General features: G+C 39.3%; 1 protein-coding gene across 2 annotated transcripts in view; it reads right to left on the reverse strand.

Annotated features, from left to right (window-relative positions):
• The window catches only part of TPH2 (tryptophan hydroxylase 2), a 138060-nt gene that overhangs the window by 60520 nt on the left and 61537 nt on the right, over positions 1-16003 (reverse strand). For both annotated transcript variants that reach the window (XM_036761292.1, XM_036761293.1), the window contains one exon: positions 12754-12880. In XM_036761292.1, coding sequence (XP_036617187.1) covers positions 12754-12880 — 127 coding nt within the window. The remainder of the gene's footprint in view (positions 1-12753; positions 12881-16003) is intronic.

Consider the following 16003-nt stretch of genomic DNA (forward strand, 5'->3'; position numbering starts at 1 on the left):
ATGACCACCTACAATAGGCTGAGGCCAAGTCTTTGTCTGGCTTGCCAGAATACATATACCTGAAGGGAATTGTTTGGACAGGGCAAAGCCAAGGTGAAATGTCAAGTTTCTATTCAGAACTGCTCTCTAATGCTTTATGGAGTTAATTCTCAACCTCCTGGAAGAGTATAACGGTAGTTATTACAATTGCTTGTTAGACTAATTTGGGGCTAAAAGGGGCATATTGAAGACCTCAACTATTATATATGGTATTTCCCTTTGATATTTGATTAACTTTTCCTTCAAGTACTTAGATGTTGTGCCATTTGGTGCATATATATTGTATTGATATTATTTCATTATATATGTTACCCAGCACTCAGACAAGCAACTATATCTTTTTTTACCATTGCCTTGGCTCATACCATTATTGCCATTCCAATCAGCTTTTCTGAATTGTCCTAAATCATAACGAATTTTGTTCTACCCTCCACTTTAATTCTATAAATCTTCACATTTTAAGACTATTTCTTATAAACAATATAACACTGGATTCTACTTTCTAATCCATTCTGCTTTCCTACTCCCTTTTTTACAAGAGGTATAGCCAATAGTCAGTAGTCAATAAACATACGAGTAAGAAAAAGAAAAACATGGAACAGCTAGTGTTGCAGTAGATAAAGCACTGGTCCTGGAATCAGGAGGACCTGGGTTCAAAACAGCCTCAGATACTTACTAGCTGTGTGACCCTGAGCAAGTCACTTAACTCCAATTGACCCCCCCAAAAAGAAAAAGGAAAACAGTCCTTGTTCTCAAGAAGCTAATTCTCTTATGGAGGAAGACAATGCACAAAATGATGCTAGAAAGAGGGGGTCATGTGAGGGTACCCTGCGCAGGAACATGATTTCACAGAATTAAAACCAAACAGCTATGATGAATTGGCTAGAAATTCTATGTCCTCTATAAAGGGAGGTTTGGGGAGGAGTTTTTTGCTCCATCCTCCAATCAAAGGAATGAAGCAACTGAGGGTCCTGAGGAGGTGTTGAATACTAAAATCCAAAGTAATCTCCCTAATGATGAGATTTCTGGTGGCTTATACCATTCACACTCACTTCAAATTGTTAATACTACCATGCCTCTTATACTTTTCTTTCCATCCTATTTTTACCATGAAGAAGAGAGTAGAGATATAAAAGGAATCTGATCAGCACTAGTAATCTGTAGTTTAACTGGGCTGTATCCACTCCTTTGCCCCTCCCCTCTCCACCAATCTCTGATTCTTACACTTTCTCTCTCTTTAATTTCCTTTTATGATCAATGCTCCAAAGCTAAAGGATTTTTCTTTTTGCTTTTATCTCTACCCTGCCCCATTCTACTCTTCCTCTTATGTCTCTCTCCCCTTTCTGTCCCTGCCTATCTCCTTTTTGAGTTAAATATATTTCTACGAAAAAAAACCAAAACAACTTATGTTTGAGTGTGTATGTGTGTGTGTGTGTGTGAGAGAGAGAGAGAGAGAGAGAGAGAAAGAGAGAGAGAGAGAGAGAAAGAGAAAGAGAGAGAGAGAGAGAGAAAGAGAGAGAGAGAGAGAGAGAAAGAAAGAGAGAGAGAGAGAGAGAGAGAGAGAGAGAGAGAGAGAGAGTATGTGTTCAATTTTCTTTTGCCAAATTCAAACGATAGTGAGGACACAAGAAGCCTGCCTTCTGTACCTTATTTATGTGAAATAATTATTTCCTTCCCTTGTTCTTCATTCCTTCCCTAGTATGTTCCTTTTCCCTCCTTTCCTCTCTTAAAACCATCAAAATAAAATAAAACCATATGCATGACTCATTTATTTTATTTAACCAACTCTGTGGCCCTTGAAGAAAATAGAATTATAAAAGTATATTTGCCTCTTTTCCTTCTATTGAGAGTTCATTGGTTAACCCTTTCCAACAGCTCAAATGTCTTTAACTTTCTAAGTTTCTCTTGATACATCTGTTTGCATTTCAAAGTTTCCACTTAGCTCTGGTCTTTTCATCAAGAATGTCCTCTATTGAAAGCCCTCTATTCTATTAAAAACCCCTCCCTCCCTCCCTTTTTGATTATACTCAATTTTTAATTTTTTATTTATTTTATTTTTTAATTTTATTTTTATTGATAAGCTTTTCTCTTTTGTCTTTTAGAATAATGCATTCCAATACCGTCTCTTCTTTGTAATAATTATGTGATCCTGTCTGTGTTTCCTTTGGTATTTAAACTCTTTCTTTCTGCTTGCTTATTAAGCCAAGCTACAGAAGGGTGTTTTCAATTTGGAGTTTCTTTTAGATGGTGATCTGTGGGTTCTTTGTATTTTCCCTTTCCTCTGTGTCCTCTAGTTCCATTAGAGATGGGCAATTTTCTTGTATGGTTTCTTGAAATACACTCTAGGTTTTTTTTTTTAATTTGTTGGCTTGGTCATAGTTTTCAGATAGTCTGATGATTTCTAAATGATCTCTCTCTCCTTTAGGTATTTTCCAGGTCAATTTTTTTAAATAGTAGGTGCCTTATATTTCCCTTTTTCCTGTTGATATTATTCTAATATTTTCGGTTGTCTCTTGAAGTCATGGAGTTCTATTTGCTCCATTCTGTTTTTCAGTTAGTTCACTACTTGGGTAGTATTTTCCAACTTTTAAGCCTTTTATTCTCCTTTGATTTTTTTCCTCCTGAACTTTCATTTTGCATCTAATTCCACTTTTTGTCTCTTGCTTCCAGACACTCTCATAGTCCTCATCTTATATGTGTTTTTCTCCGATGCTCTGCTTATAGTTTTGTGGGGTTTATATTTCTTGATTTACCTTTTGGCTGCTCTTAACACATAGCATTTCTTCATTGTATTCATATTCGTATTTTTAGAATCAGTTCTTGGTTTGGGTTTTTTGTGCTGAGGCTAGTTCCCCTTCAAACTCTTGGATGAGCTGGGTAGTCCTTGTTTGGTTTTATTAACTCTAGGGTGAAGGCCACTGCCACTGCCATTTTGGATAGGATGGCTGGCATTAGGCCCCACCCTCTGCCTAAATCCCTGGCTTCTTCCTCATTCTCTGAGTGTCTACTATAGATGTTGGCCTTAGTAAATTTTTCTCTTTCTTTTTGCACTAACCCCAGTAAGGAATTGGTTCCATTCTTTGCTGTGGTCCTGACAGGTCACAGTGGAATGTTGGAGATGATATCAGTCTTAGACCTCCTGATCAGTCCCCTATTGCTGGTGCCTAATCAATGAATCATCCCTATTTCTTGCTATGGTTTACAGCACTCCAAATCAGTGGTGCCAAATTCAAACTCAAATAGAAAAGAGGGAGGGATGGCACTATACCTTACATACGGATCCCTGAAGGCTAAATATTGACTTAGAAAACCACATCTTAACATCATCTATGTTCTATTACATTTTTATTTACTTTAGTAAATATTTCCCAATTACATTTAAATATGGTTCTTAGGCACTAAACCTAGTTACAACACCTCTTTTCCAAAGAATGCACAGGTAGGCCGTCTCTACGCACAAAAAAACCATAGAGACTGGCTCTGCCCACTGCTTTTGTTCTGATTGACCAGAGTCCTGATCTGACATTAGGATCTCAATTACTAGAGGTCATGCTGAGCTGCAGCTCTTCCCTTAACCCCGAGAGTGCCAACCGGCTTCACGTCTACTTGTGGGAGTTTACTCCAACTTCCCTGTCATGACTCCTCTCTGTATTTCCCACAAGCCTCTGGACAGTTTGCTAGGCTTTGTCCTGGCTTTCTTGGTATGACCTTTTCTAACATCTCCTAGTTATCTTTTTGTGGTTTTCTGGACTGGATGGAATGACTTACTTCTCTTTTTGTGGTCTTCTTTCTTATTAGTCATTGTGGGGATTTTTTAAATAGCGGTTGGAGGTTAGGTGGGAAAACTAGACTTCTCTACTTCTTTTCACATCGCCATCCTCACCAGAAATCCCACATGCTTAAGGTTTTGAGAAGGGCTCCCTTTAGAGTTAAACTCCTTTTTCCCTTTTGTATGCTTTTTACGGAAATTGAAATGACTCCGGGACTCTTTTGTATTCCTTGACAGATGAGTCTAACTTTCTTTGAGCAGGAAAAATAGAAAGAGCTCAGTGTCAAGATTTTGATCATACTAGGAAGATGACAGCTCAATGTGCAGGACCAGAGGCTTCAGAAATTTATAATTAATTATTTCACAAATAAAATAAAAAGTTTTTCAGGGTCATGTGGCACACCTAGGATTTTTTATTATAAGAAGTCCTTCAGGCAACATAGAGTAGAAAGAATTCTGGCTATGGAGTAAGAAAATCTAAGTTAAAATTCTGGTTGTGCCATTTTTAACTGGGTGGCTTTTACAAGTCACTAGGCCCCTCTGAGCCTCCGTTTTCTCATTTGTGAGATGAATGGGTTAGAACACATAACCTCTGAGCTCACTTCCAGTTCTCAGTCTATGATCCTAAAAGTCAATTGACTTCTCTGAGCACCGTTTTCCTTGTCTGTCAAATGAAGGGTTCAGACTAGATGAACCCCAAGGTTTCTTCTCGTTCAAGATCTCGGAACCTATGACTCCATTCCGTAATGCTTCACATGTGTATGTCACTTTATCCTTCTTTTAAAGCACTTTACATCTGTGTGGTTTTCCACAACCACCCTCGTGAGGTAGACAGGATAAAATTGACAGAGGAGGCTTATAAGTTCTTTTATAGCATCACATAGCCAGGTGCCTCTTGGCCCAGTTCTTTTCGCGCTAGAAACACAGCAGCTTTGATGTGGCCCCTCTGAGGACCTGATCGAGCTCTTCCCAACTCCAGCAAGTGAATCATTCTTCACCTAAAAGAGGCAGCTGATGGCAAATGTATAGAACACTGGGCTTTGAGTCACAAAGTCCTGAGTTCAAATGTGACATAAGATATCTACTAGCTGTGTAACCCAGGGAAAGTCACTTATCCTCAGTCTGCCTCAGTTTCCTCAACTGTAAAATAGAGATAATAATAATGCCTACCCCCCAGGGCTGTTGTAAGGATCAAATGAGATAGTAAGCACTTAGTACAATGCCTAGCACACAGTAGGCGCCATATAAATGCTTCCTCTTCTTCCCCTTCCTAAAAGTATGACTATTACCTTGAAAGCACAACCCCTAAATCTTCCCCCTCCACACGGTCCGTACACCCTCAAACACACACATTCTGTCTAATCTCCTGATAAGATTCCACCTGATAAGACTGCCTTCATCCTTCAAGGATGGTATAATACCTGTCTTTTAAACTGATCCATCCACATGCACACGGGTAAAATGTTGCTCAGTCATTTCTGACTCTACGTGACCCCATTTGGAGTTTTCTTGGCAGACAGACTGGAGTGGTTTGCCATGTCCTTCTCCAGCTCATTTTACAGATGAGAAAATTGAGGCAAACAGGGTTAAGTGACTTGCCAGGGTCACAAAACTAGTATGTTTCTGAGACCGCATTTGAACTCACGGAGATGAGTCTTCATGACCCCACACCCCACGCTCTATCTACAGTACCACCTAGCTGTCCTATGGGTAAAAGAGTTCTTGGTTATAACCAGAGCTGCATTTAAAATTCCACCATGTTTAAATCGAGTAAATAAATGAGGTCTAGTTCGAGCTGTACCTTTCTGAGGTCCAACTAGCTGACTTTTGGGGTCACGTTCACCTCTAAGATTCTCTCATTCTATGTGTCCCTGGAGAGAAAGTATGGAATAACGAACAGAGTACCAGCCTTGGAATAAGAAAGACCCAAGTTCAAATTCCACCTTTGACACATTCTATCTTTGTGACTATGGACAAGTCTCTCAGCTTCTCAGGCTGCCCCCCCACACCCCCCAGAAGCTCTCTAGGATTGTAAACTCCAGACAAGTTGTCAATCTGCATCAGCAAAGGACATTTACTCAACAAGAGCTCCCTACATAGATGAAATGACAGGCCTAGAGCAAACACCAATAATAATAATGTTCCTCTTAGTTCCAAGGGTCTTAGGGTTAGACTGGAAAGGACTCTTGTACATAAGCAAAGCCATCAAGATAGTCAGATAGTTATCAGTGGCTATATTTTGATAAGTTGTCAAATATCTAAAATTTTTGCATCTGCATTTATGTAACTTCTCCCAGAAGCCCTGGGCTACAGATATAAAATATAAAGATTTGAATTGCAAAAATATACAACTGTTGCAGATTGAAAATGTGCCTGTTTCTAAAAATAGCATGCAATTAGAATTTCTTTTAAATTCCAAAAGATGGTGTCATCATCATCATAGCTCAGTAGGCAACAAATACCCAGTAATGGCAACACCAAATATCAGAGGCTGAACATACAGAAACTAATATTGCCTTATGTCCTCACTTAACAGCATCAGTGCTAAAAAAAGAAAAATGCAGACAGGGAGGTGAGGAAAATGAGTTCTGGGACCACATATGAAAGAAGAATACTGACAAACGGTGCAAGTGAGGCAGTGGAAATGAAAGGAGGAGGGAAAAAATACATGGTTAAAAAGAAAAAAAAATATTCTTTGCAGGATACCTCTTTCCTTTATTCACAGCAGTCATTAGAGTGAAAGCAATGGATTGGGATGCATAGCATTGACTTTTAAACTGTAACTCCTAGAAATTACACATCTGATCAGCTGCCCAAACATCTCTATTAAGACTGTATGAGAGCTCCTTTCGGCACTTTGTCCACTTCGCGTCTAACGTTCAAAATATCTGAAATAGTTCAAAAGCACTAGCATTGAGTAATTAAGCCTGGGACTTATTGCAAGCTTCCTGTCGAGCTACCGAAAATGATGACCCATACTCAGGACTATAGCCTAGTAGGCACTTTTGTCATCCTAAAGTTTCTAACTCCTGGCCAAGAAAGGTGAAGGCAAGGACACACGTAACTATTAGAACTTGCTAATGTCCTGGGTTACCTTTACGTTGATTCTTCCCTTTCAAACTATAATTGTTGCTTCAGATTAACATTCTCAGCACATGAAAGAACTAACTAAGCCTGGGTCCCTAATGTAAAATGCAAGATCTGAAATTCATCCATTCAGGAAATTCAAACATATTTTCATTTACTCATGGACACTGATGGCTTTAATTGAAGCAGAACTTCTTATTTAAATATGCAAAAGATATATATATATGCATATATGTCTATAGCACATGTTGACCTTCGCTAATACAGGATTGGGAGGGAGGGAGAGAGACAACTCAGAACACTTTTTTAATTATAAAAATAAATAAATATACAAACGATTAGCCTTGAAAACAGAAATACAGACATGATTACATTTCAAGAATTTCCTAATAACTCCTTCCTATCGCAATGTTAGCTGTTCCTAGTAGTTAATGATAATTCCACCTTCTCAAAGACCCTGGTACAAATTTGGACATGGATACAACTCTCACTCTTAGCAACATTCCTCGAACTTGTTGACTATGACTCCATCCCCCTCTTTCCATCTTTCCTGTCCACCAAAAAGTCGGGAATTCCAGATGAGTTGGAACCTCAATTTCTTAGGGAAAAAAAAACAAACCAAAAAAATAAAAAACCTGGATGAATGATTTTTCATATAGAAAAAATTCCAACTGGGCCACAGGCTGATTTAATCAGTTTGTGAAACATCTGTGGCGTATTCATGCTGATTGCTTTCTCCTAAAGATGATATACAGCTTTGTCTGTTTCAAATGGCTTTATGAGGGGAGAAATGAATGGACTGAATTGATGCCATCTGCATCACAAGATACTTACATGGTTTAGGAAAGCAGCCCCCTTAAATTTACTTAAATCTGGGGGGAAATCAGCATATTTCCAGGAGTAAGTTACTAAATTCATCTAATCAGCAAATTTCTATTCATGTAGTATCCCTGTGCCTATGACAACGAAGAATACAAATAGTAAAATGCCACCGAGCATAACATCAAGAACCACTAGATGACGAACTCGACAAACATGGCGCCCACAATGCAAAGATGTCAATTTGAGTAAGCCTTTGGGAAACTGACCATTAATTATATCAGGCAATACATCCTGAACTCAGTCCCCTGCTTCCCACCACAAAATCCCTATCTATACTGAGTTGTTTGAGTCATTCTATCTCACGAAAAATATTCATCAAGAATTCACTCACTAGAAAGTAAGCCACCAAGAACCCTCAACCAGGTTAGAACCAGCTCTCCAGTGGAAAAAAAATGGCATCTCTCTTCAATTGAACAAACCTACAATGAGAATGTCATAGTTTTGCTACTATATACATAGTAAGTCCTACATACTATTTGTGGAACACTGATAGTCATTGGAGATACAAAAACAAAGATGAAACACTCCTCTCCCTCCAGAGCTCACGTTGGACTGGAGAATGAGGAGTGAATCAAGATGAACATGAATAAGCGAATATGATGTTCAGACAACGTCATATAAAATAAGGGAGGTCAAAGGGGAGAGGGTGCTAATAATTGACCGGATCCTTGTGAAGGAGCAAACATTTGATCTGTCCTTGGAAGGAAGCTAAACAAAGATGCTCTTCCCCGTAATGATCTCTAGCCTACCCTTACCCTTGGTTTGGGGACTATTTTTGTATATTACTCATGCATAGACCCAGACAGCTGATGATTAGTATGGAGAGTAGAACAGCCACAACCAGAGTCTTATTCATTATGCACCAGAGGGCAAATTATTTACATTTATAACAATGAGTCAAGACATCATCATCAATTTCCCCAAATACAAAAGTGTTTCATTTAAATAGTTTTCTGGGCATGGAAAGCAGCACCCAAATAAAACAGCAGAAATTGCTTCATTCCCCAACCAAAACGTTATTAAAATGTCAAAATAAATATCATGCAGAAATATTGCAAAGAGTTGTAATAGCCACTGGCAATTAGGTGGTACTAAGGGAGAAAGATCCAGAAGTTCAAGTGAAACATTGGACAAAACAATGAAAGTCTTCTGATGTCACTTAGTCCCCTGGAGCAATTACTTCTTTCTTTCCTTGGACAGATTTGTTGACAGCACATCCAAAGTAGTTATGAAATGTCTACCTTCACTGGCTTTGCTTAACTCCTTTCTGCCTAAATTCTCGAATTTACTCAAAGAGGAAAAACAGGCCTTGCACAAATATCATCATTAATACTATAAATCTCACCTGGTGCAAAGAGTAATATTACCTGTCTCATCATTCTACATAATCAGTATTTTCTAGGTTTTTTATTCTATCAGTTTTCTTCCTGGGTCTATGCTATTTATTTCTTCCTCTGGCGCATTACTTAATGGAAACAAAGTTCAGGAAGTCCATTAATGATGCCTTCATTTCTGGTATGAATTCCTAAAAGGTCCATTTCTTTTCCCTCCATAGGCATTTTCAACCCCTCCCAGCAATGCTTTAGTTGTTAATCTCTCTGTGTTTGGAAATGGGTCATCTTAATGGTTTTCTTGCTCTGGCATGTTGCTTAGGGCTCATTAATATGCATGTTACCCGTCAGCTCATTTGTTTCCATATTTACTTTGAAGCTGCCTAGCTAGAATCTTAGCACATTTTCTCTGTCACAGATTTTCCTGGCATGATTCTGTTCACTTTGGTCTTTAACTCAGAGACAGGATGTTGTGCTGGAAGTCAAAAGCAGCTCTGATGTCATCTCAGGAAAAGCCTTCCTAACTCCTTATAGTGGTAGCTAATTGGAAATGTGTCACTACCCCCCTATGCTCCAAATATCACTTGAGAGCTTTCTTAGCTTCTCTTGGTCTGCAAAATATTTTTCAAAACAAGAAGGACTAGCAAACCAGGTAGTCGATAAAATTGAAGGTAGTTGAAATGTTAAAGTTAATGAGAACCAGGAATTGAAGTGGGGGCAGTCATTGAATACTGGGAAAATAAGGAAAAGGAGTTTTAGTTGACCCAATACAAATTTCATCTGTTAGGAATCAATATTTTTTTTAGTATAGTATACTATAAGTCTAAATCTTGCTGTTATTTTTTACTACTAACCCAATCACAAAATTCCAACCTGATTGGCCAATAATCATTTCCCATGCTTATTCCTCACTGTTATTTATGGTTCTTGACTCTTACTATTCCCCATACTCAGAACAACTTTCAAAGAGTCATTGGTCTAAAGCTGGAAATGACAATAGAGAATCTGTGGTCCAACTCCTTCATTTTACACATAGGGAGACTGAGGTCTTTCCCTGGTCAAAATATGGTGCCAAAGGAATTAGACTTTTCTTTCTGATAGATATGTCTGTCAATAAGTATTTATTAAGTACCAACTATGTGCCAGGTACTGTGCTAAGTGCTGGGGAATACAAAGAAAGGCAAAAGATAGTCCCTGACCTCAAGAAGGTCATAATCTAATGGAGGAGCAGATACGCATAATAAAGACAGGATCGAAGACAAAGTAGATAGAGAATACTGACCTTGCTTCCCTGAACTACCTTTAGTCCAAGCTTGTACTTAAACCAGAGATGATCTTGAGGTCACTAGGGAAGCGAGGTGGTGCAGTGGATAGAGTGTCAGACCTGCTATCAGAAGGACTCATCGTCCCACATTCAAATCTGGCCTCAGACATTTACTAGCTGTGCAACCCTGGGCAAGTCACTTAACCCTGTTTGTCTCAGTTTCTTCATTTGTAAAATGAACTGGAGAAGGAAATGGCAAACCACTCCAATATCTTTGCCAAGAAAGCCACCAAAGGGGTCACTAAGAGTTGGGCACAACTGAAAATGACTGAACAACGACCTAAACCAGAAGTGATCTTGGGGTCACATGAGTAACTAATCACAGGAAGGTAGTTATACATAATAAACAGCTTTGATCTCTGATTCTGGTATATGGACTGAAAAGGACAGACCTATTCCTAGCCTGTATTAGTTATATGTAGTGGGTATGACTAAAGAATTATGAATATGCCTTTATCTGGGCAGATTCTGGCCTCCATACAGGGGTAGGGAACCTGTGGCCTTGAGACCACATGTGGCCCTCTAGGTCCACAAGTGCAGCCCTTTGACTGAATCCAAACTTCCCAGAACAAATCCACAGGTTCCTCACCCCTTCATCTAGCCTACTAAAGACCTAGCAAGTCAATAATTATAGGCCTAGGAGAAATCCCCCAGCACTCAGTGAATGATAAGGCCAGGAAAAATGACCAAATGAGAAGAAGGCCAGGTAGAGATACCATTTTGCCTAGAAAGGAGCAGGCCCAGAAAGTTCAACAGAACAATGTGCCCAGCAGAGACGCCATGCTTGGTGAGAAACAGGCCTACTGAAATCAGTGTGAGAACATGACTATAAGATACCATCTTGCTGTGTGGAAGATGTGAGTTGTCCCTTCATGTGTATTCCCCATGTGTGAGCCCCTGTTGCTCATCACATGTAATCCCTAGCTATGCCTGCTCACTCTCTACACTAATGGCTACCCTCTATCTACTGGAGGAATGTGCTGCTGTAAATCTTCTCACTATGCTATTTCATTAAATGTCTTCACTTTGAACTAAATTTGTCTTCTATCTTGCTGGAGAAAAAGAAGGCCCATTAATGGGAGCTCATGAGCTAGCTAACATGTTGAACAGGTATGGACCAACAAAGGACCTTGAACCTAGGGTGAGTTCGCCATGTGTTAAAACACAGGGTGTCACAAGATCTATGTACAAATGAGGAAATTAAGGCCGAGGACAATTAAGTAACTTACCCAACATCACATAAGTAGTAGGTATCAGAGGTAGAATTAAAATCCAAGTCTTCTGATTATACCTCTTTCCTTGCTACATGACTTCCCAACCTTCAATCCCAACACCTAATATTAGAAGCTTTATAAATACCAGAAGAAAAAAAGAAGGCAATGTACCATAGAGGACTGGTCTTGGAGTAAGAAAGACCCAGGTTCAAATCCTGCCTCTGATATATAATAGCTATATAACTATTCCCAACCCTTCCTAACTCTAGTGCCTTCCCTCTTTTAATTATTTCCTGTTTCTCCTGGCTATAGCTTGTTTGGTGTATATTTGTTTGTATGTTGTCTCTCCCATTAGATTGTGAGCTCGTTGAGGACAGAAACTGTTTTTTGCCTCTTTTTGTATCCCCAGAGCTTTACACAACGCCTGGCACATTGTAGGCACTTAACGAATATTGGTTAATTGATTGATCGATCATGAACAAGTCTTTGGACTCCAAGCAATTCTCAAGAATATAAGTTGCAGAAAAGTTGACCTATTTGCATCAGTAGAGTAAGTTTCCACACTGGAAGTTCCCTACATGAAGGAAATCACAAGTCCTGACCCCCCTCTCCCCAAAAAAGTAAATATTGAAGCAAGAGTATGATAAAATGGTCATGTCTGAACATTGTAATATAGATTGTGCTCAAAACAGCACAGTCTGTAAGGTGATCAATTCACTTAGTGAGTGAACAGAACCAGTCAAACGAATATTAAGCATAAATGTATCTAAACTGTTATAGGCCAAGAAAATAAAACATTAAGCATATAAACTGACATTGAAAATCAAAAACATGCAAGGAAACAATTATCTCAAGTCATTTTTATTATTATTTGAAGATATAAATGTCACATCCCTGAAATGTGATGTCTTCCTGAAACAGCTAACAATGTCCCAGAATGCCCCATTACATCATCTATCTAGCCTCTCAATGCCACCTACTCATCTTCAAACTATAGTTTTGCTTTCACCATTAATAACTGTAAAAATCTTTTTTTTTCCTTTAGTAACCTCGGATGAACAGGAAGATTTTTTTTCAAAGTCTGGCATGAAAACAGAGACGACTCACCGTGGCAAGCTTCTGAACATCTTCATCAGAGGCTCCCAGGGAGGCCAGGCCTATTTCTTGTGAGAACTGAGCAAACTTGGGATCAGCAAGTAGGGGGACGTGTCCCAGGAGTTCATGACATGTATCTCTGACAAGAATGAATACAAAGAAATGTTAGAGATATTGTAGTGTTGAGAAACTTTATGCCACTCATAGAACTCGACTCAGAAATCTGCAGAAGCTCCAGATACCAATTGCCCTATAATAGGTATGACATTTACAATATAGGAAATGATAGAAAAAAAAGGCCCCTTGATGTAATGGAGAAAGAGCCCTGCCTCAGAGTCTAAAAAACCTGGGTTCAAATCCTGCAAGTAACACATGTTATGAGACCCTAGCCAAATCCTCAGATAACTCTAAGGACTATACAGTCATTTCCTTCCACATTGTAGGGGTTAGGGGCAGGGCACCCCCATAATCTGGAAAATCTGCATAAAATTTTTGGCCTTCCATGCCAGAGAAGGAGTCTGAATTCTTATGGTATTAAAAAATAAAATATGTAGATATTATTGATATATTGATATATACTGTACACATATTTTATGCATTTCTGAGTTTCTTTTTCCAGTCATCTGCTGGCCTTTCTGTGTTGTCTGCAGCTTCCGCAAAACTCCCCCAAAATTCCTATATAATTTCTTATGCCAACACACGATATAGCAAAACAGTGATGGGGAAAGTCACAAGGTGGAAGGGATAACTGTAATTGTTGTTTCTCATTGCTGGAAGTAGTTTCCCTACTAAGGAGTTTCTTTCAAAAATAAATCACTGGACCAGACCAAAAAAAAGACTACTATAGAGAAAGATTTGTAAAAGTAATCAATGAGACAGGGGAGCTAAAAAAAAATGAATGCAATCTTAGGCTGCATTAAGAGAAGGAGAATGTCAAGGACTAGAGAGTAAATAGCTCAGAGCTGGGTGCCTCATTTTAGGAAGCACATTAGTAAGGTGGAGGACATCCATAAAAAGACAACCAGAACAGTGAAAAAGCCACCAAGGATCTTTTGGCAGTCTGGTAAAGCCTTAGACCCCTTCTCAGAATCGTGTTTTTAAATGCCTAAAATAAAATACATAGGATTACAAAGGAAACTTTATTTTGAAATACAATTATCAAAATATTAAAAAACAATAAGAAATTCCCAGGCCCCAGGTTAAGAATCCTTTTTCCATGTCATACCATATTGAAGATCATTTAAAGGGACTAAGGATGTATAGCCTGGAGAAGAGAAGGCTTAGTGAGAAATATGAGCTCTCTTATAGTATTTGAAAGGATGCCATGAGGAAAAGGGAATAGGCTGTTTCTGCTTGGCCCCTGTGGGCAGAGTTAGGAATAATGGGTGGAAATTGCAGTCAGATTTCTGCTTGATGACAAGAAAAAGTTCCTAATGGTTAGAGAAACCAAAATTGAAATGGGCTGCCTCGGGAAGCAGGTGGTTCTCCATCACTAGAAGTATTCAATCAGAACCTGAGGCTGTCGCAGCTGTGGCTACAGGTATGAGCCGGACCACTGGTCATTTCAAACCAGATGTCCCATGGCCATCCCAAACTTTTCTCCAAACCGGCCTTACTTTCACATTATTTTTCAGACATTTTGGATAAAATGTTATTCAAATTTCCTACTTTTGTTGGGGGCCCCACCATCCTCAATTCCTCACTCCCTTCACCCCACAAATCCAGTCAGTTGACAAATCTTGCCACCTGTCCTTCCACAACATCTCTTGCATCCATCTTCTTCCCATTACTTGTGACAGCCACCACCTTGGCTTAGGCCCTCATCACCTCTTGTTAAAACTATGTGGGAGCTAGGTGGTACAGTAGATAGAGCACTAGGTCTAGAGTCAGGAAGATCTGAATTCAAATTCAGCCTCACTTACTAGCTGTGTGACCCTAGGCAAGGCTTTTAACTCTGTCTGCCTTAGTTTCCTTAACTGTAAAATGGGGATAATAGTATCACCTCCCAGAATTGTTGTTAGGATCAATGATATAACATTTGTTAAGCACTTAGCACAGTTAATAGTCAATCAATAAACTTTTGGGGGCAGCTAGGTGGCACAGTGAGTAGAGCACCAGTCCTGGAGTCAGGAGGACCTGAGTTCTTGACACATGTGCTAGCTGTGTGACCTTGGGCAAGTCACTTAACCCCAATTGCCCTGCCAAAAAGCAAAAAAAAATCAACAAACTTTTATTAAGTACCTACTATGGGCTAACACAGTGCCCTGCACATGGTAGGTACCATATAAATCCTTATGCCCTTCCCCCTTATTGTAATAGCCCCCTAACTAGTCTCCCTGACTCAAATCTCTCTCCCCACCAATTGACCCACCACACTGCTTTTCGAAGTGATATTCCTTAAGTGCAGGCTCGACCTTGTCACTCCCTTACTCAATAAATTGCAATGGCTCCTTCACATCTGGATCACATATGAATTTCTTTGTTTGCAGTTTAAGGTCCTTCATAATCTGCTCCAAACCTATCTCTCCAGCCTCATTATAGGGTACATCAATTGTGTTCCAGCCAGATAGAGTTCAGCCAAACTGTCTTTCTTGCTATTCTCCATATATACTCTATCCCTTAGCACTGGTCATTCCCCATGCTCAGAATGAATCACCTCATCATCTCCACCTTTTAAGATCCTTTACTCCCTTCTAGACTCAGCTCAAGTACCACCTTCTACACGAAACCTTTCCTGATCCTCCCATTTGCTGGTGCTCTTCTTCCCAAACTAGCTTGTATTCATTTTGCCTGAAAACACACACACACACACACACACACACACACACACATATATATATATATATATATGTATATGTATATATGTATATATATATATATATATGCACATGTTGCCTCCACAATAAAATGTAAATTTCCTACGGGCAGGGGCAGTTTCATTTTTGTCTTTGAATTCCCAGTGCCTAGAATACTGCCTAGAGCATCCTAGGTGCTTAATAAATACTTTGGACTATTGACTTGGACTAGAAGTCCTATCCAACACTGAGATTCTTTGTAAAAGAGTTTACCCTCTACACAATGACTATTGTACAGACAGGTTCCCAGAGCCTATACCGTGGAAGGCTCAAATTGATTTCCACCATTTTGGTTTGGGGAAATAAACACCATTGAGGCAGGGCCTCATCTCAGACTCAGACTCAACAGCACCCTAAATGTGCCAGGTTGGTTTAAGCAAGAGAATGATACACATGCCAGAGGAGAC

This window comes from Trichosurus vulpecula, chromosome 5, assembly GCF_011100635.1.
Source record: "Trichosurus vulpecula isolate mTriVul1 chromosome 5, mTriVul1.pri, whole genome shotgun sequence".
NCBI classification, from domain to species: Eukaryota; Metazoa; Chordata; class Mammalia; order Diprotodontia; family Phalangeridae; genus Trichosurus; species Trichosurus vulpecula.